This window comes from Plectropomus leopardus, chromosome 16 (assembly GCF_008729295.1).
Source record: "Plectropomus leopardus isolate mb chromosome 16, YSFRI_Pleo_2.0, whole genome shotgun sequence".
Lineage (NCBI taxonomy): Eukaryota > Metazoa > Chordata > Actinopteri > Perciformes > Serranidae > Plectropomus > Plectropomus leopardus.
The window spans coordinates 19818400-19845327 of record NC_056478.1 but is presented as its reverse complement, the minus strand read 5'-3'; the positions used below and the strand labels follow the sequence as shown (position 1 = coordinate 19845327).

General features: G+C 38.9%; 1 protein-coding gene across 1 annotated transcript; it reads right to left on the bottom strand.

The window, feature by feature from the left end:
- Positions 1 to 1127: 1127 nt before the first annotated feature.
- fmn1 (formin 1) lies at positions 1128 to 21239 on the bottom strand. Its single transcript, XM_042503794.1, is given in 21 exon segments — positions 1128 to 1245; positions 2043 to 2124; positions 2952 to 3101; positions 3609 to 3660; positions 5348 to 5440; positions 10631 to 10751; positions 11588 to 11619; positions 11622 to 11646; positions 12543 to 12689; positions 13068 to 13197; positions 13280 to 13368; positions 13458 to 13518; positions 14827 to 14918; positions 15486 to 15627; positions 16303 to 17015; positions 17591 to 17652; positions 19420 to 19528; positions 19667 to 20493; positions 20538 to 20714; positions 20717 to 20902; positions 20905 to 21239. Coding segments are annotated over 21 exon segments (3588 nt in total). The 5' UTR covers positions 21158 to 21239; the 3' UTR covers positions 1128 to 1200.
- Positions 21240 to 26928: the final 5689 nt, after the last annotated feature.

The following is a 26928-nucleotide window of genomic DNA, read 5'->3' as shown; positions in this document are numbered from 1 at the left end:
TACGGAAATGGATGAATCAGAACAGTACCACCAGAGATCCTGGAGGCAGTGTAGTGTAGCTGAAGCAACATACAACAGCAGGAGATGACAAAGACTTTTAAAAATGAAAGAACGAAACATATCTGTCATATAGTGAAAAGAAGCCTCTGTTCACATGCCATCAGGTATTTAATGGCCTCATAGACCACCGCTGTCTGCAATGCTGCCTTCGTCAATGGATACTTTTGACTTCATCCTCTAGTGCCATCTATTTGCTTCTTTGCAGAGTTGGAGGGTTTTGGTCAAATGGTTATAAGTGCAGGGACACTGCCAATGCTGAGGGTTTAGATAAGTGAACTGATGACCTAAAACCTGTTTAAGATTAAGGAAGACTGGTGTGTAACAATTTACAGTGTCATTGTCAGTGGTGTAGAGGTAGTTGATGAGATAGGTGTACTACCAGGTAAAAGTGTAGCTTACAGAGAAGGAAGTGGGTTGTAAATGACCAGAAAAAGAGGTGGGTGTACCCCGTATACACTACACTACACCACTGGTCATATATTTTGCATACATGCAGGCTAATTTATGTTAAACACTTGTGTAAAAGGACTGAGATGGTTGTATTGTTTCCACTGTGTGGGATATTAAGCTGATCATGATGTAAGTGTTTTTTTTTTTTGTTTTAGTTTTTTTTTTTTTTTACAACCTGCACTACTAAATGCCACTTCACTTTATGACTTTGTATAATATGTGTATCATTTATTGTAATGTTGCTTGTGAATAAAATAAGCTATGAAATCACATATGTTCTGATCAGTGATTTTATTCGTAGAAAAATATTCTAAGTGGATCAAAGACGTCAAAATCAATGCAAATAATTTGCGTACAAAGTTCAATACAAGAATATAAATACAGTGCTTAAGTTCATAATATTAAATTCTAAATATTGCACATTTATTACATCTTCTGCAATCTTTAAAGTACATTTTTAGGTAGCAGATTACACAGCAAAACTGTCAATGAATGATGGAATAAGATTCTTCATTGTCTGGCAAAAGTAATGTTCATTTTTTACATCTACAACGTTTATTGTGTATTAACCAATGGTGTCATGGTGTCCACAGACACTTGGATCAACTTGGTGAAGATGGTTGTGTGTGTGTGTGTGTGTGTGTGTGTGTGTGTGTAATGATCATGATGTATCAGCTACCTCTGAGTCTGTTAGGTTGAAGACATGTTGGCTTCTTTCTGACGTAGCCTCTCTTTCTGTTGAAGGTAAAATATGATCAGTATTATAAACGGAGACAAAACACTGCACAATCTAAAATGATTTTTACCAGGAACTTCTAAGCTTGCTGTGGCATTTTGTATCTTTTGTTTTTGCCTGTGTTTTTTTCCTGTCTTATGTGTCTTCCCCTCCCCTTGTCCCCTTTTCTCAATGTGTGTGTGTGTGTGTGTGTGTGGAGGCGTGGCCACCTTTTTCCCGTTGGACCCAGAGGACCACACCTGTTCCGCATCTCACTGCAATGAAGGCTGCTTCATATACCCTGTTTTCCCACTACTCCAGTGCCAGATTGTTCCGCTCACTAGTGGTAATCACTGGCTACAGGTCTCAGCTATCTCTAGTGTTTTTGCTTATAGTGGTTTTTGACTCCAGTGTTTTTTTAGCCTTTTGTAACTGCCTTCGGACTCATCACTGCTTCTCCACTTCTCCAGATTGCCCCCTGTGTGCTCCTTGCTGTTCCTCCCAGTGTCACCTACACTCATTACCTCCACCTGTCCCTGCTGGCTCATTCCTGGACTCAAGATCCCTGTCTCCCCTCCGTGCCATTCATGTCCGCTCCACTTCATAGCTTTGTTTGTGTGGTTAATAAACGGTTTAAACTGCTTTGACTCTGGCTTTCGGCTTCTTTGGGTCCAGCTAAAACTCAAACCTTAACACATACTGGTCAAAGTGCATGAATTTATCTTCATGGTGTGTTTAAGAACTGGAAATGTCTGTTTTTAGAGGGACAAATGTATTTTCCTCTTCAGTATATCCACTGTACTAAATCTCTTCTTACCAGGCTGTTAGGGTTGTTCTTTCTGGTCTCCACCTTCTTTTCTGATGTGATCCTCTTCACTGAAAGCTGAGCCTCTTTTAATCTGCAGAAAAAAATGTTAGATTCATTGGTTTAATGGTTTATAAGACTTGGGCATGTAGCCTATATTAAAAATTAAGTTTTTATAGTATAAACTTAATGTATCAACCAGATAAAATGTGATTGTTTTCTGTCATTTATAGACATATATAATAAAATATAGTCAGTAAGTCAACACAAGCTCAGTTCAATCAACCCAAAAAGAAACGTTAATATCCTCAATACACAATGGCCCTCATTTATGAAACGAATGTATGACAAAAACCTGGGCATACGGTCATTTCCACGCAAAGCTCATTAAATACTAGTAGCCTGTATTATTACATTTTTCCCCATGTCCAGCTCGGACACAAATGGTACGTTTGTCTCCTCCATCACCTGTTATGACAACAACCCTGTTATGTATAGCCACGCACTCCACGTTTCGGGTCAGTGAGGCCTCTAAACCAGGAACATGTTGGGGTGGGATGTGTAAATGACAATTTCTCTCAGCAGCAGGAAAAGAATGTTTCATGAATAACACCTGTACCATATCATAGGATGATTACTTTACTCAGACCTGCGTTGGTTTGTACGCTGGATTAATAAATGAGGACCAGTGTCATGGGGAAGGATGCTCCCCTGTTTCCAAACCTGTCACATGCAATACTCCAGACATAACTGCCTGGATTTTTTTTTAAAACATTAGGTGACTTTGGAATTTTACAATTGTGTTAATTGGACAGCTGACAGGATCAAGCCGCACATTTGCAGCATTTCCCAGACGTTTTTTAAAGATCATTATTATTGTAAATCTGGACAGTGTTAGAAATGCACAGAGCTGTCTGATACCTCTCCTTGGAGATGATCTTGTTCTCCCTCTTCCACCTGACCTTGAAGTCGGCACAAAACTCAAACCAGAGCATAAAGAAATGACCGGTGGTCACCTCCTTCTCTCCCGTCTTGGGCTTCAGTCCAAAGTAAAGAGCCAAGTCCTGAAAACTGAACAGTGACAAGTATAAACAAAAAATGAAAAAGGATTAAAAACCTGGTAAACCAAGATGAATAAATGGAAATTTACTTCTCATCTTGAACCAGATGTGATGTTTCTGTAGGTCTAAGGGCTGGATTCTACTACCTTTTACATATAAAAATAAATATATCCATTTCAAACATTGTAAACATCACTAAAAAAAAGCTAAACTTTTTTTCACAGCATGTCATGCCCATCAGCAGCGCCAATGGTCATCAGTTTGTTGCTTCATATCACCAACTTTATTAAAAATGACCTGTGGCCTGTTGCTGTGTCGCTCGTAGTGTGAATGCAGCATTAAAACGAACGCTGGTTTTAGGCACATCTGCATTGGCTTTAATTTTCAGACCTGGAGATAACCCCCTGGAGCTGACACAGTTACATTCACCACTACTGCAAGCACGTTTATGGCTGCTTGGGTTGACAGTTAATTTAACCACCAAATTTAGAAGCCTAGTATGATTTAATTCGCCAACCTTTTTTGTACAGTCGACAACTGATAGGAAGCTTCTGCGTGTTCTTTTCGTGCTGCAAAGAAACAAAATGAGGAAACAGTTTAGTTGTAGGCAGACTCCTCCCCAAAAAACACAGATTATGTTTTTAACAGTCATACTCTCTATGGAGACTGTTGATAAAAACACTTGTAAAAACACTAAGTATCTCTTGTATAATGATGACTATGTCAAACAAAGACAGGTTTTTTTAAATAAAGACACATTCTAATATAAAACCTAATTTCTTTGTTAGTTTTAATTGTGATACACATCTTAAAAAATCTTTAAATATATTTTATTTTACAACTACTAAACATTAAGAGGAAAACAAATAATTTTACATGTTCCAGCTGACAAAGAAAGGCTAGAAAAATGGCATAAGTTTGTCATTAGTGGGTTGTTTTGGGGTTTTTTACAGTGATTCCAGAAAGTATTTAAACCCCTTTTCACATTATTATATGATGCAGTCTTTCACTAAAACCCTTTCAATTCCCTCACCAATCTACAATCAATACTAATACATACTACTACATAATGACAAAGCAAAAACAGGATTTGAGGAGTGTTTGAAAATAAAAATAAAATGTATTGAAAATAAAAAATAAAATCTAACACTGACACAAGTATGCAGATCCTGCAGGATTTGAAACTGAGCTCAGATGCCTTCCATTTCTCCTGATTATCTTTGAGGTGTTTCTACACTTTGACTGGAGTCCACCTGTGGTTGGTTCAATGGATTGGACATGCTTTGGAAAGGGACACACATGTCTGTAAATATGTGTCACAGCTCAGTAGATACTAAAATATGAGGTAGAAGAAACAGCATGCACAGCTCGTAGAAATGAATGTTAAAGATTTTAGACTGCATCATCTGAGGCTGCATGTGATTTTAGACTGCAACTTCAAGAAACGTGAAAAAGTGGTCAGCATACTTTCTGAATGCACTGCATATCAAAAGAAACACAACTTGTTATGCAAGGGACAAACGATCAAACGTGAGTCCAGTGTTTTGTAGTGGAAGCACAATCTCTTTACTCACTTTGAAGCTTTCATGTGGCAGAAAACGTGATTGAAATCAAGACATGCTTTAAAGTATAATGCATGTGGGGACCAAAAGCTCTTTGGTAATGCAGGAGCTCCTGTGATTCAGCTTGAGATGAGTCAATATAAAAATCTTACAACATCAGTGAAGTTGGAAGAAAATTTCCCAGTTGCCTGTGTGTCTCAGGCAGGAACCTCTCAGTCGCTGCCAAATCTGTCTGATCCCTATCTGAGTGTCTAGCCTTCACTCTGAATCCATCCTATCTCCTTTACAAACACACACAGATACCAAAGACACTCCATTAAAATGGGAAGAGAGACAAAGAGATTGAGGGCAGAAACTGAGGGCAGCAGAATAGTTTAAATGAAGAATGTGGGGGGAAAAAATGAGGAGTTGACAGGTCCCTGAAATTAAACTGGCAACTTGCAATGTATTTAAATATAAATACATAAGTAAAATACAAATATATAAGTAAAATACAAATCTCAGTATTGTTAAATTTGACTTTTGAGCCATAAATTGGTTTCAGAGGTCTGAATTTTTTTTAAACCCAAGCACTACTTCTCTACAAAAATATCAACTTTACCCCAGTGAAATACTGCCGGTTCCAAACTACAGACTTGCGTAAGGTAACACAGACAGGTTTCCAGCTGCTCAATGTGCAACTGTAAGTACTCACCACTGAGAACAAAAGCCTCCATCTTGTCCTTAAATGGCTGCAGGTTTTCTTCAGGAGAATCAGAGCAAACGTTCTGTACATCTTTCTCGCATCCTGTTAATAAAGAAAGAAATAAGAACAGTTGAAAAATTGGGGGGTACAATTAATCTTTCTTTTTATGTTACATAAATTTTGTTAAATAAAAGGTGACGTGTAGCTGTGGAGGAAAGAGAAAACATACATATATTTCTTCAACAAACATTCTTTACACAAGCTGAATCTCAGATTGACCTTTCTTGGGTAAAAGTAGCCAGACAGTTAGATATATTTACATCTATGAGTTGTTTAATTAAAAGCATAAGATTAAAGAAAAAACATGAGCAGAAAAAGCAACCAGTGGCTGTTTATTTCTGTAGGCTGCCATGCTACCGCTCTGCGATTAACTGCGATTAACAAATAATATTCTGCAATTAATCAAAATTTTAAAAATTACTTGTTTGACAGCCCTAATTTCAACATACCCCCTACATAATACTGTGTAATGTATCCGTGGTTTGCAGAAACCTTCAATGCCAACATTTTTATGGTGATTGAGTTACAAGTGGTCACCTTACATCTTTACAGGGGTACTCAAGTGATTTAATATGGCATTTCATCATATTAGGGGACTCTAAAAACAGATTTTAAAAAGTTTGGTCATATTTTGAGAAACAGACTTTTAGTCCACAGCATTGTGCAGCTCTAAACCCATAACTGCAACATGATGGATGCAAAGAGAGACAGAGAGAGTTCTGGGTTAAACTAGCTCCACCTGTGCCCCAGCAGGAGGTTATCAACACCACTTCCTCTTTAGATATCACTTATTGAGATTCACCCAGAGATGGCGACTGCAAACTCCCTCTCTCTCTCCCTCTCTTCCTCTGCCAGTCTGCGGCTCCATGTTGCTCTGCGTCCAATCAGTGGATCAGAGGAGCCAGTCTGCGGAGCCAGTCATAATAGAGGCTGCAAAGGGAGCCGAGACCCTGCACCCCCCCACCTCCACCACCCCAAACCCCGACGCTCGATCAACATCTCTCAGATAAGATTACAAAAGAATACTGTTTTCATTCACGATTTGTGTAAACTTTGGAGGCGGGTATCTCTTTCTCCTTTCTAACTTTTGTCTGCCTTTTGTGTTCGACAAAAGTTTGCTTATTTCAGACTGAAGAGGGTTATAGACCTCCACATAAACAGACCCGGCTGATGAGGAGTGTGGTGCTCTCAGATGTGAGGCTGAAGCAGTGATTTGGTTTCATGGTGAGAAGATTTTAAGGTTTTGATGATGATACGTTTAGACCAGTCACCTCATCAATCAATGCAAAATCACATCAAACACAGGCTACAGTACATCTTCAAGAGGGAAACTTCTACATCTTCACAACCAATATTTCACATGAAAATCTCTATTACACAATCTATAAAGCTAAAGATGTTTTTAACATCTATTATAAATAAAGCTACCCAATAAAGTCTTGACAACAGTGTTAGTTTTTAAAGGGCTGGCTAACCCAAAATGCAAAACAAAGCCATCTACAGCCCTGCTTACAGAAGGCACAGCAGGGTTTTGAGCTTAATGCTGATTTTAATTAGCAAACTTACAATGACAGTGCTAACATGCTGATGTAAAGCACCAGATGTCAATATGACGTCAAAAGGATGTTGGACTCCTACGTCAGATAGACGTTAAATTTTGTTCAGAATGAAAATCCTGTTGATGATATTTTGAATGTCTAAAAACATTAGAAGTTCATGTTGTGTGGGCGTGAACGTTATGACGTTTTGCAGACATTGACTTTTGTATTCACAGTTTACGTCTAAATTCAACGTCAAGATGAAGTCGGCCTTAGACATTAGTTACTTAACAACCCAACTTAAAACCAGGAAAATATCAATGTCAAATTGACGTTAGCTGTCCTGACATTGGATTTTGGTCACCTGACATCACAACCTAAATTCAACCAAATATCAGCATCTGGTGATGTTGGCGGCCTTCGCCTTCATAGTTTTGTATGTAAGCATGCTAAGATTTGCTGATTAGCACTAAACACAAAGTACAGTCTTGCAGGGTTTTTTGTTTCATCAACCAAAGTGATGGATGAAAATCCATCTAATAGTTAACAAAACATTTCACCTAAAACCCCAAATGTCAGCTATGGCAATCCATCCAATAGTTGTGGAGATATTTCAATCGGAACCAGTCATGGACCAAAGAATTGATTGACCAACATTTCCATCCATAAAAAACTTTATAGTGAGCTATTAACAAGTTTACGGGATGCTTATTTACATTATGTTATATGTGCACTGATACATCTTAATCTGATTATTTTCAAACTCTCAAAAATTGGTATCGGTCTTTGTTGAGAGTAAACACGGCTGAGCTTCTGGAAAAATATATTGCTTGCTCAGCTGGCACCAGACATTTGTAAAGTCAGAAAGATGTAGTACTCCCACCTCGGAGAGACTTTCAATTTTGGTTGGAATGAAAATGGGGTTGATGATATTTTAGATGTTAAATGACATAAGAATTTCATTAACATGATGATGTTTTGCAGACATCAGGTTTTTTTCTCCATGCCTTGTAACTAAATTTTATTCTACATCAAGATGATGTTGCGAGATGTTGGATTTTTGTTACTTAACAACTTAACACCAACAAAACATCAACATCATCTTTCATCAGAATTCTTCATCAAACTGAGGTCGGCATCAGACGACATTGAATTCTGGTCACCTGACTTCACAATCTAAATTGATCAAATGTCAATGTGTAACAATGTTGGTGGCCAACTTTTACATAGAATTTTGTTAGCATATGAGCAGCAGAGATGAAAATCAATTCACCTCCTTTATATTTGAGTTAGTGGAGAATCAAATCTTCATGTCTACATGTAGATACTACAACAGGTTACTGAGAAAATATGTTTTCTGGAGTTATTTGGGTGAACTACAAACTGTTTTATGGTGAAAAAGCTCTTTTTGATGGATCTCATTTCCTTCAACAGTCAGCACGGATGACTTAAGAGAAACTAATCTATCTTTAACTGTGTTGGGAAACATTTCATACCAACCAAACACAAAACACAGGGAGAGTGAAGAGCGACAGAACCAGGCATGAGGGCCGTTCAAACAGGCAGAACAAAAGGAACCTGCAACGGGACGATCCAGATTGCACGGTGGTTTGGGTAGACGGGCCGATAAGACAAAGCTGTGTTGAGAGGTAAAGAAAGCTATCTGCGGCACACATCTGGGGGCCACACTGGAGCCCGGGCGATACAGCCGAGCAGGTTAAGGATCCGTGCATCTCTGCAGAGGCCCATGCAGAGATACCACAGATACCGAAGGTCTGGAGATTACATAAGTGGGAAGCTATGGTCTCCCTGCACTGGCGACAGGGGCACAAAGGCACAACGATGGAGATCTGATGAGCAGGAGGATTAGAAGCTGGATCTGAAAGGCGCCAGGCCTGTATCAGTGGCAAGACTCCTTTTAGTCTCTGAATACACACAGTGCAAAAACACATGCATACACAGGGATAAAACAATGCACTCACTCACAATCGTGCACATGTACGAGTAAGCATTGTCCTCAACGTGACTTTACTGGCTGGCACTGCTGAATGGCGTCATATGGGCACACTTAGAGAGAGAGGAGAACAGGCCAGAAGGATAAGACAGACAGAGAGGAAATCTTTTGTTCTTGAGCTGTAGTTAACTCACGTTGGGTGAAAGAAGCAGGCCTTTAGCTCTAAGTATAAACAGTTACTCAATGGCTGGGGCTGGTGATGGGAAACCAGGGTGGTGAGTTGCGAAGAGGTGGGGGGTGTCTGATGAAAAATGATACCAGACTGGGCCATGGTTTGGTCTGTGGGAACCTCTTAAAATCAAAGTGATAGAGTTACACAGCCTGGCTGAGGTTTTCAAACAAAAACACACAACAAAATGACCACAAGGCGAGACTATTTCGGTCACCCAGTCACACTAAAACGTGGAAAAAAAAGTGGAGCATGTTCGTGGGAAGTAGGGCTGCTGTAGCACCCCCTGCTGGAAAAGGCCAACATCACAACACTCTTCAAAATGAAAAAAAAAATAAAGGAAATAAAATTTAAATTATATATATTTATATTTAATTATATTATTTTTTCTGTTGGTATTTACCAAATCATGGAATTTTTAAATAAGTTTTTAAAAGTTAATTAGAAACACTGAATAATAACTAGTAATTAAAATAACGCTAAGCATCATGGTCAACGGATGTTACGCAGTCTAATGTAGGTTAGCTCGCTGTAGATGCACGCGCCTGTCCCTGATGAATGTGCTCACCTTTCGAACAGTTTGGACATTAATGCACTCATGAGCCACTTTTGGAGTAACATAAGTGAAGCGCAAACCCAGCCAAGGTACAGTGTTTGTTCTATTATGAGCTGCCGCCGTGCAGTTTAATACCATTATTGGGCCGGTTTTTTTTTTCACTCTGATAATTGTGCTGCAAAAAAAGTATTTGGCTATGTTGTTTTGTGCTGTGCAAGTTGGCCTTTTGGATTGTTTGAAACTGCAGGTTTGGATATGTTCTGGTCTGTTTTGTGCAACTGATGGCCCCGGTTTTGTTTGTTTTTTTAATAAGCACGCGCTATAATAGTTAAAGACTGACAAACTTTTTTTCTGACTTCAGGGAATATGCCGACGATGATTTGTGTGTGTTTGTTTGTGTGTCTGTGTGTGTGCGCGGCCGCTCGCGTGCTTGTTTGTGTATGTTTCAGTCTGTATGCGGCCTAATTTTTAAATAGGGTACTGTGATGTATTTTGAGGTTAAAATACTGTGTGTTTTGGATATGCTTGTAGTGCTCTCTTAACCTGTAAAACTATGAGTAATCTGTTTGTTCTCCTTCACTATGTGTGGTGACATATGCTTGATCCATATTGCAGTAGCGCATGTTATGATAGCATGTTAAAGTATGAAGTGATTTTTCATAATATATTCCTTTAGAAAAAACTTATTTAAATTGATTCATAATGAAGAGGATCATCCTGTTGATTGTATTCACACACAAAATGCAGCTCTTATCACAGCACTGCCCACGGCCCTGAAGTGGAGCAAATGTTTTGGAGATTAATACCATTTAATATTATGAAATGAAAGATGTGGACAGGAGTATTGGCAGGCATTTATTACTTAAGAGGGTGTTTTTGTTTGTTTGTTTGATTGTTTGTTTGTAAGAGATAAACAGCTGGAATATATAAAGGTTGTTGTAGTGATGTCACATACTTGTCAGATCTCGTCCGAGCTGTCTCAGGTCTCTGTTGAGGTCATCAAACTTGACCTGCGCAGCCAGGAAGACGTCCTGAGGTTCAGGAAGAGGGAACATGCTCTTGTCTGTGCCGGCGTTCTGGTGTGATAGTATCAAAACAGCAAGAAAGTCAGGAACTAAGAAATGAAGTGCGTCTTTGGACAATTTCACTTTTGGCACGACTGTAAAAGTTGAATCGAATGAGTCAAAAAAAGACAAAGACATGCAAAAAAATAGTCTCTCTCTCTCTCTCTCTCTCTCTTTGTGTATTATGAGACTAGCACCACTGAAAGACTACTGCTGCAGGAGTGTGAGCTGCAGACAGCTGATAAGAGTCTGCCCCAGCCCACACACACAGTGACAGGGCTAACTGTTAGCTTCACATGGCTAACTTTACCGCTTCTAGCTATGTTTGACCATACAGTTATGCTGTTTCACTGGCTGTATGAGTTTGTTGGGGCTGTTTAACAGCTGCTGCGGCTGCTGCTGATGTGTTACCTCATGCTAACTGGGTAGGCGTTGAACTGAGCATTTACTGGACATACAGTGGCAAGGCTCTGCTTATGTGTAACTGCACCAACAAAAGTTTTCTTATCCAATGAGGAGTCAGATGAGTAAGGACGTCATCTAAATAGGCAGTCCTTCAGTGTGGCCCAGGACACATTAGCCTACACACTGCTGAAAGAATGTGGCCACAAATGGCCCAGACCACCTCCAAATGTGATCCAAGCGAATGGACTAAGTAGGTGTTGAGGACGTATTTGGTGCATTGACACTGATACTAAAAGCAGTCCGGTTATGATCAATAACTCAAGCATTAATACCTGGTGTATATATGAAGTCTGTTCAAACATTTGGAGGAAAACAATAGAAGCACATTGGCTTGTAGAGTAAAGCATACAAAAAAAATATGTCAGTAACATTGTAACTTATACCTTATCCACATTTTGCAGATAGTATGACACACGTAGTCCACCAGGCTGATTCGATTGTCCTGTGGAGAAATGCAGGAGACCCATCAAAACTGCAGCAGTAAAACTTTTGTGTGCAGGCCAATGGCTCACTGTCATATCCCAGTTCCTTCATTAACACTTGAATTAAAGAAAAGTATTTTAAGATCATTCATTGTATGATATTCAGAGAGCATGCAAGGTATTTTTTAACATTTAACATTTTTCTGAGGTATCACTCAGAAAAATGTTTGAATTAAAAACATGAGTGAGTTCCTGTGAGTTCATAAAAATTTTGATTAACTAATTCAGTTCACCTTTCTTTTACCACCGTGCAGTCTGAGTAATAAGCTTTTACAAGCTGCAGAATGTGCTTTATGGACCTTTTAAGCCAGAGATTAGCCTCCCAGGCCACATCATGAAACCCTGTGATTGGTAGAGGCAGTTGAGGCTACACTGAAAAAAAGATCTGCCACCTCTTCTTCAGGTTAAACTGAACATAAATCAAAGAAAAGGAAGAAGTAAGGTACTCTTTCATTTAGCGTTAATTTTCTCAACCATTAAGTATCAGGTTTCTGGAAATGAAATTGCATTTTTTTTTATCATTGGTGCGTCAATAAATACAACAATTTACATAGCATTTCTAACTATTTTGTTGGATTGCCCATATTATGGAAAGCAATAAACCACAGGATAAGTTATTTGCTCAATTAATTAAGAAAAATGAATTAATATTTTAGTACAAAAATTACAAGTAATTTTTTAACAATGTCCGAACCTATGACTTTATTAGGTTCAGAGACCAAACAGATGCTCTTTTGTTTAGTATGACCACAGTCTTCATCTGTTGCTTACTCAAGGACGCATGTAAATTCTCAGTAGGGAAGAAATGGCCTCAAAAGGAGCCACTACAGTACTTCTTCAGATACCATGGCCTTACTCTGCTCTTGACGTCCTTTAGTTTGGGTAGAATCTCTAGGCCGAAGCCGTCGGCCTGACCTCTGGTCCTGTTGCCTCCGTTCATGTGGTTCCCCAGAGCCAACACCAGTCCCACCACATCTTTTACACCATCGCTCTCCAGCAGAGCCTCAAAACGGAAACACACATACAGGATCAACTACAAACAGCTAGCACCTCAGATCCTCCATATTCTATTTAACAAATATCATAATAGAATAAATACACATTTTGCTTAAATCTGAACACTGATGTTACTTTTAAACCTTTAAAATAGCTTACTCAGAACTATCCAATTGTGATCACAGAGCAAAGAAACACATTCAGTCCTGTTGTACTAAGGCCAAAATACACTGAGCATCTTATCATGGAAGCAGAGGGAGTCAAACATACTATATGTGCTCCTTAAAAAGACATGATCAGTGAAATGCATGCACATATTGATATGTCATGAGAGAAGAAAAGGTCAAACGTGCAGCAGGTTGCTGTCAGGTGCTTTTGTTCCTACCTTACAGACACATGAAACTGTATTGAGCTTGCGTTGGATAGACGCGATCCCATCGATGAAGGTCGACTGAAAGATGATGCAGTGAGCTCTGCCTGCAAAGTCTGGGATCTGAGACAGCTCATACAGGAACCTGCAGCACAAACGCATCGACAGTGAGAGCGTTCATAAATTAGCAGTGCAGACTCTAAACTGTCAGCAGATGAGACACTGACTGTTCAGGTTTGTCCAGCAGTTTAATGTCTTCTTCCTCCGACGTCTCGTAATGCTTCCTGATCCTCTCCAGTTCTTCTGGCTGCGCTCTCTGACACAATGACAATAAATGAGATTAAGCGTTCTTAAATGTACAGTTGCGCTTGTTTAAACTGCAGTAACGTGTGCTGTAACACCTACATTTTCATACAGCGCTTCGATGGTCTCCAAGTCCACCACAGATTGATCTACGCCAGTACAGCTAGAGGTGGGAATGTGAAAAGGCACAGATATCAAATTTTAATTGAATACCAAACATTCAATACAACATTATGACAATATACCAAAAAAAAAAACAAAGAGCCCAAACAGAGAGCTGCAGATCCTCTCACTGAGAAACAAAATCTGCTGTTTCCCTCAAAATGTTTGTCAGTTTGCGATTAGCAGATTGACTCTCTGTGACCTGGATGCTGACATTGTGTTGAGTAACATATTCAAAGTGAAGTACAGGGTAACTGCAGTGTGATGTCGGGGTTAATTTTACCAAGGGTGACGTTCAGAGAGCTGTGGTTACCTGAATGTTTACAGATAACGGCTGCATGTTCAAGTTCCAGAGACTGGCTTGAAAATAGAGCTAGTGTACTGACTTTACTAAGATCCTCTAATTTTATGTGACTGACATGATTTTTGTTTGATTACACACTCTTTGAGGTTTTAATGGTGATTCTTATGAAAGTCCTTCAGAGGCCATTACAAGAATAAGTATCTACAGGTACACGACAGGAAAAACACTGAATATGTGGATGGATTTATTTCATTAACCTTCTTAGCTAGCTGTAATAATATCAGGATTGGCCACTGATGGAAGACTTTTTCAGATCCTTTACTTACGTCCGAGTAAAAAAATAAAAAATACTCCAAAAAACAAAACAAAATGTTGAAGTAACTTGAGGAAAAGTCTTAGTAAAATGTAAATATATTATATATGCTTTATATAAATATAAAAGTGCTCACTATACAACCAAATACACTCTGTCAGTATTACATTTTTATATGTTACACTATTGGATTATCATTATAGATACATTAATCATTTCAGCATTTTAAGCATTTTAATATTGAAGCTGGCTGCTGTAGTGCAAATTCTACAAATTTTAATAACTGCTAGGTGTTTTACTGTTTTACAGTGTGACAATGATCTATGTATTTTTCTAGATTTTTATCTTTCTCTTTAGCTCTTTAAAATCTTTTTTTCTGAAAAAATATGATAAAAGAAGAGGTAAAAGACTATAACTAAGATATAAAACTTATATCTGTTATTGTGCTCTAGTACACCTTTTTATGCCCAAGGCCTGGGAAAGAACATACTCTATCAAGGTGTATTTCTCAATGATCAAAACTCCAATTAAATGTAGATTTAAGCTAATCATAGAACACAATGAGGCTCTACATGAAATCCAAGGTTCTGCGTAATATTACTACACTGTATATGAGGTTTATTTCCTATTTCAGTCATTCCTGATATCAGCAGCTCACAGGGACAAAACAAAACAATGATTAGCTCTTAAACTGACCTTGCTGTATGTCCTTCATCTCCAGGTGGAGACTCGATATGAGGATGCCTACAGCCTGAGAGCGCTTTCCGTCCAACAGCTTTATGATCTGAGATAAACATGCACACACATCGTTACCACGACCACCTCACCACTAGAAACAATTAGTGAGTCATTAATGGAGAGTTTACTAAGAAATAATGGAGCAAAACAATTGACAGTCATGTTATGCCTCACCCTAGTTTGTAACCTTGGTTCAAATGAACAGATCAGATTTTTTTTTGTCTTTTTATTGAAATATATTCTGTGTTTCCCTCTCACTGTCTCTTGGATGTTTTAGTGCATTCTCATATCTTCTTATGTATTATAGTTTAGATTGCCTTTCTGTAATTGCAGCAAACATGAATTAAATGAGGAACTACAAGAGGAAATGACAAAATATACCTCTACTGTAGAGTGACTAAATAAATCACAGCCGTGAGTTGAATATAAAATACTTAATATGAAGAAGACATAGAAATATCAAAAAATTCTGTATTCTTTCAATCTATTTTCATGATGCATTTTTTAAAAAAAAACATTTTTACATCTGTACACTCAATGGCATCTACTCCCTCTAGTGGACATATTGAAATAATCCCCTGATGAGAAGTGTGCAGTTAATTTTGCAGGTTACCTTCCTTGCTTTGGCTTTCTTGACAAAAGCCTCTGACAGTGGCTTCCTCTTGGTATGTGTGGTGGTTTTAGCGAAGAGATCCTCAAACTCGCTGGTGTTGATTATATGTGGCTCCTCTAAAACGCTCCACAGTGTGTTGCTCCTGTGGGTGAGAGAACATAGTGTTTAATCAGCTTTGTTTTAAGCTGTTAAAATGACCATCACTATTTTTTCAGCTCCAAATGTAAACTTATTGTAGTTTCGTATGATTATGTAGTTTTTATTTTTGTATTTTTTCAGTTTCAGTAAAGCCATGCTCGTCATGCCTTCTCATGCTTGTTGAAATAACACATTTGACCGAATTATCAAAGACTAAAACTTACAAACTGACATTTCCTATATATTTTTTTTGTCATTTATTTAGTATTTTCTAAGCCCACAATATTATTTAAGTTGTGTTTTTCACAGTCTAGTTCTTATTTTTATTTCAGTTAACTAAAATGTTTACCTTGTTTTAGTTTCTTGTTTAGTTTTAGTTAACTATCATGACTTGACCCAAGATGAAATCTTCAGTAACTTGTTCTGTCCGACCAATAATTAATAACCCAAAGATATTCAGTTTACTAAAATAGTGAAAACCACCACAATGGAAGAGCAGGAACTAGCATTTATGCTTGAAAAATAACTGAAATGATTAATCAGTTATCAAAATAGCTGCAGATTAAATTTCTGTTGATGATCAGTTGATTATTCTGCTAATTGTTTTGCCTCAGGTTTGGGTTTTTTAATATTGTTTTATTAGTTTATTTCATTGGGTTTTTATTTACTGTGAACCCACTTGTTGTCCTGGATCTGGATTCTGGTCCAGTAAAGAGGCTTCATGGGTCGAGAAGGCTCCACCGTCGGTTTCCTGGGAGGCGTTTCATTGATGAAACCTCCAGCTGGAGGAGGAGGCGGTGGTGGTGCTAAGCCTGGCAGGGATGGAGGAGGAGGAGGAGGAGGAGGAGGAGGTGGTGGTGGTGGAGGGACTTTAGATGGCTGCATGTTGTTAATGGGTGATGACAAACATGGAGGAGGTGGAGGAGGAGGAGGAGGAGGACGATTGTCTGTTTTGGTTGTCTGAGGAGGAGCAGATGGTTGTTCTGCTGGAGGCAGCGTGGCTCCAGGTGGAGGAGGAGTTTGGGATGGAGGCTCATGTGTTGAGGAGGAAGTCTCGTCCCTCTGACCAGCCAAGCTGAGGCTGATAGAAGTCAGGTCCAGCTTCTTTGGGGTCACCCTCTGCTGCTGAGGGCTGGTGCAGCCTCTCCCTGCAGCCTCTCCATCCTCAGGAGTCTTTACAAAAGTCTCCCGGTCTGTCTGGATGCAGACTGTGCGGAAAGATTTGGGTAAAAAGTCGTCTTCTGTTGATACGGCGACATCTTTGAGTTCTCCATGACGGCGGGTCCCAACCTGGGAGAGTTCAGCCTGCAGCTCGGCCAGAGCGAGCTCCAGACGGGCGACATTTTCCTCATTCTCCAACTTCAGTCTGGAGAGTTCATGACCAAAGTCCTCCTGGAAATTAAAGTAAAAGTTAAAGGAATAATTTACTACCGAAATAATCATCTGTACTGTTAATGCGGAAGTGTTGTAAATCATGATGCTTTAGTGAAATGCCTGGGACTGAGCACACAGCTGGATAAATGAGACTTGGCAGAGTTCTGGGATAGTTTGTGAACAGATGTTTTGATATAGTTTTGATGTTTTAAAACACAAACCTTTTTTACTTCAGTTCAACAAAACTTTCATCTGTTTTTGAATTCTTTGTTTACTGAGGAGAGACATGCTCAGAGACGTGCTATCAACAGTGGAAAGAAACAGACTGTACATTTTAGAAAGCTATATGAGCAGCAGATCAACCATATCTTACAGTTTGGATCATTCCTGTAATGTACACCACTTCTTATAATTGTCCTGTTTTTGTCTTCTAATGGAAACATACCAATCTCATATTTGAGAGTGATATTAGTCTTCTCATCTAACTCTTGGCAAGAAAGAGAATAAGCTTATTTCCCAAAGTGTCAATAGAATCCTTTTAAGTGCCAAAAATTGGCAGCACATCAGCATCTCACTGTATTGTTCATACTGACCTGTAACTTCTCCAGCTCCTCTTTGCATTCTCTCTTCAGCTGCAGCAGAGCAGCCTGATGCTCTGAGAGGAAACAGAGCAGAAAATGCATTTAAAAACAGCTTTGAGCTTCTTCCTGCACCACAAACAGATGTTCATTATTACAGCTGCGGCGCCCGAGAGCACTTTCTTTACCGCGATGGATACATTAGTGTTGTTGATGGCAAAACGAACAAATTAAGAGACACTTGAGAACTGTGACTGGCTCTGCATGACAAATCGAATTCATGTTTTAATACTGCAGGAGGCTGTTTGAGGATGAACTAACAATACGAAGTTTGACCAGATGATGGCAGTAGAGCCTCAAATGACTAACAGACTCATGCAGGCACACAGCTCTGGCACTTTAGACAAACTCTTTATGCAAACATTTATCTGCTAATGGATGACTGAACTTATTTAGGGTTAGTTATAAAGTGTATTTACTGTCCAGACAGTACTTACAGGAAGTGTATTTGTGGGTGTGTACACATGGAGCACACAGTTTTATCTCTGCTCAAACAACCTGTGATAATCTAACTGATGAATAGAGGTAGACATTTTTTCAAACTAAATGGGATGATTTTAAGTTTTAGAGCTCATCCAGATGAAGCAGGACCACTTTCAAATCCTTTTAAAAGCTGTGAGTGACATTTTGTACATTTCTAAAACTGGGATTTGACCTTTTTGGCCTTTGAAAAATAATGTTTTGTGACTGACAGCTTATTTGCCAGCACCACATGGTTTCATGCAAATCACTACAAAAACACAAAAAGGCACAAATATAAAATCCCTGTTTAGAGATTTATAGTACTTATTAGGGTTGAAAATGTTTAGTTAAGATATTTCAGACTGTAGAGTTGTGCCGGCCTTAATTTTGCCCTCAGATTAGATTTTTAAATTGTGCATCCAGTGACCTGAGGCAAAAAAAGCCCCAATGGGATTTAAAAAATCTTTTTCCAATGAAATATTAATAATTTGCTTAAAGGCATCACAGTCTTTGCCACAGACTGCCACTAACCTGAGTGTGCAGTCCAGTTAATCCCTTCACACACTAAAGGTGCTGGCGTCTTACAGACTGGTTCGCTGTGGACACACACGGGGTGGAGTTGTGTTTACCGAAGCAGTTACGCTTGATATTAAATCCACCGCATGATAACACAGAGCAAACACTCCTATGCCCTCTGCTGCTCTGTCTCTAATGAACTGTCTGTCATACATATTCAGAACATAGTGTTAATAAAGGCCGAATTAATCTGCATGGATTATATTTTTTTATTTTACAGGGTGGCAATATATTTATTGTTTTTATTTTTGGAGAATTGTTCTCTAATTCAGCCAAAATTTAACCAGTTCATTGCTGTGCTGAGTTTAAGTAAGCACAAGTGCCAAAATTGAAGAAATTCCCACATGGTGTTCTTGAGATATTGTGTTCACAACAATGGCACGGTAAGATGGATGGACGACCCAAAACGAATTACCTCCAGCCACGACTATCACCATAATCTTAGTCTCATAGTCTCTGTAGATAAAGACACCACCACACACTTCAAGTGGGTCATTATTGATGATTGCGAGTAGTATTTAGTAAAAGTAGTATTTAGTTAAACATAAAAGCTCATTTTGTAGCAAAGGCAAAAGGTCATACTTTAAAGACTTTTCTATATATTCAATTTAAATGAGTTTAGAAAAAAAAAGAAAAAAAAACACAATTGAACACATACAGCAGATAATTGTTGGGAGCCTAAGCAATGTGGATAGATAAAAACATTTTTATGACAAAATGATGGATGTGAATTAATGAATGAGTACCTGCTTCTGTATATTTCAGCCCAACTTTTTCCTCTTTAAGTGGCGGCCAGACAGCTTGTAGGCGGCCAGGAGTTCTCTCCTCTCCCTCTGCTGGGGTGGATGCTTCTGACTGGAAATAAAACAGAATTTGACAACAGATTTATTACAGTATCGATCATAACTAGAGCTTCTTTACACACAGGACGGTATTCTAATCAAGGTTTTGGTGAAGCAAGTTGATGCTTGTTGGTTTATACACAATTCGTACTTTGCCATCAGCTGAGTCTTTCTTCTCAGGGGTCTTATTGGTTCTCTCAAAAAGCGCTCTCAGCACATCTTTATCTGCTCTTATCTTCTTCCTCACTGCCTCCAGGTCCACCTTCTCTGCTGGGTCCTTCTTTAAAGGCTTCGGGGTGAAAAAGGCCTTAAAGGCATCGAATGCTGCCTCTGCACTGGACACAGAAGGTTTCGTGGACTCAGTTGAAACCTCCTCCTCTGTTTCGGGTTCTTTCCTATCACCCTCTTGACCTTCTTCAATCTCATCAGTCTCATCCTGCTCTCCCTCAGCCTCCTTCCTCTCCTCTTTCTCATCTCTCTTTTCCCGGTTCAGGAACTGGGAGATCTGACCCAGGAAGCCTCCCTGAACTTTAGCATCACCTTGCCTCTCAGGGAAAATGTCCCTCCTTGCTCCTTGAGAAGACGGTTTGATCTGCGCCACGGTGTCGTGCTCGGGCCCAACCACCCCCTTCCTGAGGACCCTCAGGCCGCTGAAGAGGGCTGGGAGCTGGATCTGTTTGTCCGTGGAGGAGCCTGGGGAGAAGGTGGCTCGAGTCAAGGTGGATCCAGGTGGAGGGTTGTTGGCTGCAGATGTTATGAAGATATTTTCGTCTTTTGGAATGGAAGGATGGTGGGATTGAGCAGAAAAATCTGGAAATACATCTCTTTTCTCTTCTTCGTCATAACTGTCCTCTTCTGCATCGTTCTTCTCTTCATTTTGAATGCAAGAAGGGCTAAAGGCTTCCTCTAGCGCTGGTGTAGGTTCATCCTCAACTGCAGGTCCTGTCCGAGTCACGGTCACTCTGCATGTTTGGATTTAAATGATGCACTTTCTGCAGATTCCTCAGGGTCAAAATCCAAACTGTAAGTACTTGAAATAAAATCTTCCTGGCTGTGAACATTTTCTTCTGTTCTCTCTCTCTGATTAGCATCTTCAGTGTCGTCCTGCTCGACACTGACTGGTGCAACACAATCACTACCTGTATTTGCTGAGTCATTTGCAATGAGTTGACATCTTGGTTGCACAGATTCATTCATTCACTTTCATGCAGCAAGTTCTCAGATATGTGACAATCTTCCTTGCTGCAGCCATTACCTTTGTCACAATTTTCATTTGGTGTCTTATTCTGTTCTTGATTTGTTGCAAACATCTGCTTCTCTGAGCCATTTTCAGCGTTTGCAGCCACACTTTGCTGCTCTCTGAGGTTGACATTATTCCTCTCCTCTCTGTCATATCTGAGTCATTTCCAGCTTCTCTCCAAGGTATATATCCCTCTGAGTTAGGGGTCGTATTCTCTCCAACATGAGGCGATATAGCATGCGATAAGAAGTCTCTACTGTTCTTCAGAGTTTCTTCAGAACTCATATCCCCATTTTTCTTTACATGATTAAAACTCAGCTCTGTGTCTCCTTGTATTATGTCCCCATTCTCCTCCTCTGAGAGGTTCCGGAAAAATTTTAGGATGGCTTTGTGCTCCTCCATTGCTCACAAGTCACTCATAAAGAAATTGCTGACATTATCCAGAATGGAGGGATGTTCTTGAATAGCTTTTCCCACAATGTCAACATTGTGGTTGCCATTAAAAATACTCATATCATGAGCGCAACATTGTGCTATCTTGCATCAGCAAAAATGCAGTTTATAAGGCGTTTGTATGGCATGCAGTAATTTGTAAATCTGTTTCCAGGATCATGCAACTTCCACTTTGTATGAATAACAACGCTAGAAATGTTTAAGTCAATAAAGTCATATCACCACTCCTGAAAGTCCGACCTGTTTCCGCTCCAGTTTGTTGAAAACAAATAGATTGATCCTCTCACGGCTACAGCAGTTCCTTCATGTCTTACAGAAGAACTAAAGTCTCAAACCTAAATCTGGAAGCAACAGTTAGTCACTCAATAACAGGAGCGAAATCCACTCAGTCATGGAAAAGTGAGGGTTTCCAAGCCTCCACGGCTCTGCTGGCGAGAGTGACTCACTTAACCACAGTTAGAAGTCAGATCCAAGTTGTGGTTATAGTTTCCAAGTTCTTCTTCCCTTTCCCTCTGGCTCCCATACACCTTCTGTAGTTCTTTACAGAGCTGCAGATTGTCATACTGTAATTGGTAGCAGATGGTGACTTCAGCCACTGTTTCTGACGACACCCTGACAGATCTGTGAGCTGTAAGGCAAAGGAAGCCACCCAGGAACAGATGGAGAGACACCACACCCAGAGCTGAAGGAGGGTAAATAGGACTGCCAGGGATCATTTGTTAAACGTTATGGACTGTAAATCCAAAGTGACAGGGAGGTCTCTCAGCTCCCCTGCCGGCACTGAGCAACACCCGGCTAATCTGGGAGTCTTAGTGGGTCGAACCCCACCTCCACTGTACGGTTAATCAGCTCATATTGAATCTAACATAAAGTGCAGAGACAGAAAATCTTTGTTAGATTTTAAGTGGTAAAAATAAAAGGAAGTTATGGATTTGCATGTTAATGTTTTATATTTGAATGCATTTTTAAAGCATTTTGATTTGCCTTTGAGTATGAAATTTGTCCTACAAATAAATTTCACCTTCACTTTTACACCTTAACTTTTGCTGAATAAAGACATTTTCAAAACAAAGATAGTCACACTGGTGACACTGATCAATACAAAAGAAGGAAGAATTTGACTGAAGTTGAAAAGTAAAAATGAACAGATCTTACAATCAATGTGTATACATTTGCAAAACAAGGGAACGAAAAATGTCACAATCAAGAATTGGATGTTGATAATTTAAAAAAAAAACTAATATATTTTCAAAACAAATACAAAAATTTGGTTATAGAAAGTGTCAAAAAAAGTGAAAATGAGTGAATCTTACAAACAAAACATTATGTATTGGTGTGTATATTCTCTTAACAATGAATATATCACATCAAGAAAAGGATGTTTAAGAGATCAACACAGAAAGAGGACAGAAAAATATACATATGTGTTAAAAAAAGTAATTATATAATAGATAAAAGAGAACTTAAAAATAAATAAATAATAATAATAATAATAATACAACAATAATAAAATAAAGCAAAAGAAAGTAGCACACCAACAAAAGTAGCACACCAAAAAAATGAGATAATACAGTAACTTGAGGGTGATTAAAGATGTGATAACACTTGTCCTTAGATGACCACAAAAATATTTAATATCAGAAAGCAAAACAGGATCACAGCACAAATCCTGGCACCTCACGGATGAAGAACATAGAAAAGGTCTTTGACTGACATGAATTTCAAGGTGCATGAGGAAGAGTTTTTTTAATGGATTCCTGAATCCAAAAAAAAAAAAAAAGAGAGAGAGAGAGCGAGAGAGACTGTTAACTTCCTCCGTCACGGGTTCATGTTTGGGTTATTCTCAGGTTCCACCCTTGTTTGCTTAAATGTCACATTGTCACAGCCAGCAGCAGGTGACTGACGCTTTCACTGCATATCATCACACTGCAATTTCCCCTGATAATTACTATACTCAGAGCCATGCCTGTGACCCTGCAGGCCTGTCTTAACTGGCTGCACTTAATCGTACAAATACTAATAAAGTGCTTTTTGCATTCCCCTGGGAGGTATACAGTGCTGCTTTTATGTGTGAGCTGTGTTTATGTAATAGGAATGAATCCAGATAATCCCATGAAATAGCATTAGAGTCAGAGAGCACACACACAAACACTGCTGAACAAACACACTAGACTGAATCCAGCGTTAGGCAGAAATACAGAGTGTGCCTAATGTGCTTTTTACAGTAAATCAACAAAACACAGTGTAGTGGAACTGAAGTAAAAAGGTCTTTACTGAATGGTTACAGATGTGGATGTTTGTCTGGTGTTTGAACTGATTCTCCATAATTCAAAGAGTTTTTTTTAAAGTATAAAGTCCACATTTTCTTCATTAGTTGTAGACTATCTTTGTTGGTGTTAGCCTGTGGTTAAAATGACAAATTTAAAATGTATAATTTCTTTTTTTCCTTTCTTATTTCTCCTTTTAAGGCCCTATGTGAAATACTAATCTAAAAATTAAATTTTCCTCCATCCTAAGCTTTCCTGTTTTGTTTTTAATAGTTTTTGTTATGTTTTGGGTTTTTTTTAATGGTTGAAGGCTATTTTTCTTTTTTCTTTTTTTTTTGCTATTGTTTATCTTTGTTCTGTTGTTCTGCTTTACTTTGTTTTCCTTTTCAAATCCTAATGTAAGAAATATTTCAGTGCAAATAATAATATGAACGATAATGATAATAATAATAGTTTAAATATTAACTTATATATGTATATTCACTATATTTGTATCAATATGTAATTTGTTTCAAGTTTCTTCCTCACATACACAGATATATAATATGTGTACTGATGAAAAGACGCAGAGCTTAAGAGCTTACAAACCAAGTAAACTACCTTTGCATGCTAGCGCAGATACCATTGCCTATACAATGTACTTACAGAGTTGCATTAAATCCTTTCTGTTATGTAACCACAAGGCACTCTTTATTTCACACACTTACGCACACACTTGCACACACACACACACACACACACACACCACACAATGCATGAGTCCGTTTGTTGAACCTGGGTCCACAGGACTGAAAGTGTGAACATTTAGGATGATGTCATGATGATGCAGCAATTTTCAAATGAGGAATGTTTTTTCCAGTGTTAGAGAGCCCTCATCCTACTGAATGGAGTATCCACAGAAGTATACTTTTTGTCACATGTCACAGGTGCTTTATTCTATCATTCAAAGTTTTCAGAATTTTAGTGACAATCTGTTTGTCCCTAATGACTTCATATTACTGCTTTCTGTTTCTGGTTAAATGTGTGCTTTTTAAAAGTACTAATGTACTGGGGTCTTGGGGAGATCCCAGTCAAAAGCACCAAATTCCACCTATGCAGTTTTAAAAGATGGAACTATTTATTGAGACCATGTTTGCCATCAGTCCTAATTTAAAGTATTGTACACAGATTTCCTCATGTGCTCTGCAGACATCCTAACTGCTCTTCCTATGGTAAGATGATGTTGATATGATGACTGTAACTACCCCAAAATAATAATGATCCATTTTAGCCCTTTTCTTGGTCAAATAGCATCAATTTACAGACAAAAAAGTTAACATTTTACACAGTAGTTTATTCTTGTGATCTCAAAAGAGCCAGTAGGTAGTCCTTAAAACCTGAGTCTGGGTCGGTCAGCAGCTCACCTGGTAGAGCAGGCACATCATGCATAAAAGGCTTTGTTCTTGCTGCAACAGCCACAGTTTCAATTCCAACCTCTGCGCCCTTCGCTGCATGTCATCATCTCTCTTTCCCTTTCATGCTGTCACTGTCCTGTAATTACAGATAAAAAGCCCCCCCAAATGTCTTTCTTTAAAAAAAAACAAAAAACAGAAATAACTAAAAACTACTCACCAGAAGCTCCAATGGGAGAGGTGTGGACGTCGGTGTATCGATGATGTCATCCTCAGGAGCTGTGATGCGCAGGAAGTCGATGTGTTTCGGTCTGGAGGGATGAGAAAGTGACCTGCAGAAGGAGAGAGATTCCTCAACCTCCTGCTGCCAGATCTTCTCCTGCCTCTGCAGAGCCTCATCTGGAGAGGAGATCGTAAACAGAGCAGAATCATTATCACTGAAGAATCTTGAACAATAGTAAAAGTGAACTCACTTCACTTCTTGTAAAATTCACCTAGAATGTCCATCCAAGGCGTACCAAAAGTAAACTGAAATCTGTCCTTGTTCCCCTTCCAGTACACATAGATGCATGGTCTCATTTTAACGGTAACACCCTGAAGATTTTTCCCAACATCAGAATTACTGTAAGTGCTTCTGTCATTGAGTAATAGAAGTTTTAAACACACTTAATAAAAGATTTTTTTTTGTTTATTTTTTAAATCTGCATTAAATATTTCCTTGAAAAAAAATGCTGCAGGTGACCAGGATTAGCTGGAAAACTCAATGGGGCCATAAAATTAAGCTTCACCTTGTCCATATTCAAAGCAGATAACAATATCACAGAAAATGAACATTTGCCACATGTTTTTCTAAGGTATCAAGTATCAAGGCACTTAAAAAGAGGGTAAAACAGTGCACTGAATGTGTGAATATGAGTGAAAAACTAATCACAGACAGAGGTGTCTACTTCAGAGTTTACTGTATATAAAACACTTTTAGAAAACAAGAATTAATAGGAAATGCTTTTCCCCTTAAGAGAAGAGAAGAGCCATTTGTTTATCTTCTCTGAACATTTATAGGGGTCTAAAATGCCAGGAACATTTGCAAAATTGTTGGGGAGGTGAGGAGTGTTACTGACTACAAGACCCATAAGCCATTGGGATAATCAGTTGATTGACTGTGTAACCTGAAAAGACATGCAGGCCCTTTCTTTCAACACGAGCTCTTGTTGGCCATTGTGGAGAGGAAAGTGGAGGTCCTATAGGCTCAAGTGAGGTGTCAATCAAAAGGTCAGAGGTCAGCTGACATTTTGCTATCCAGGTGTCAGCAGGCTTACATGCAAAATTGATTTTTTTACACACAGTAAGAGGAGAGATGAAAATGCTTTCACAACTAAGACTCTAAACTTGCTTTAGACAAAATGAATGCCAAATTTGTCAACGCAAAGTTCTTCAAAAGTCTTACTAACTCTCCAGCCCTGCAGTAAATCTCGTGTGTTATGCTGCAGTGTCACCCTGAGGCTATAGGACAGAACTTCAGCTAAAAATAAAAAGCAGAAACTCTCTCTGTTTAACATTTACATTTCAAAAAGAACATAAAACCCCTCAGCATTCTGGTTATCATAGACTTCTTTATTTGACTGTATATTATACTGCTTCATTTTCCACTTGTTGTCACCTGCGGCCAATGATTAGTTCACTGTCCACTACAGTATACGGTCATCATAGCCAATAGACAGCTGTTCAGATGTATATAATGTAATACTCATTTTGATGTTTTGTGCCTGATAAAGATCTAGAAAAATTACCGCCTCACAGTTGTATAACTTTGCAAACCAGTCAGGTTGCAGTTGTAGTTTACATACATGCTGTGAAAACATGGATGCTTGACACACAGGTCAGGTCACTGTGATCTTGACCTTTGACCTTTGCTCACCAAAATTTAGTAGTTCATGCATTAGTCCAAGCGGACATTTGTGCCACATTTGAAGAAATTGCCTAAAGATGCAAAGACATAAAAGCAGACACAAAAGCAGTCTGCCCCCTGGAAGCTGTTCCAAAAATGTGCAAATCAAGATGACAT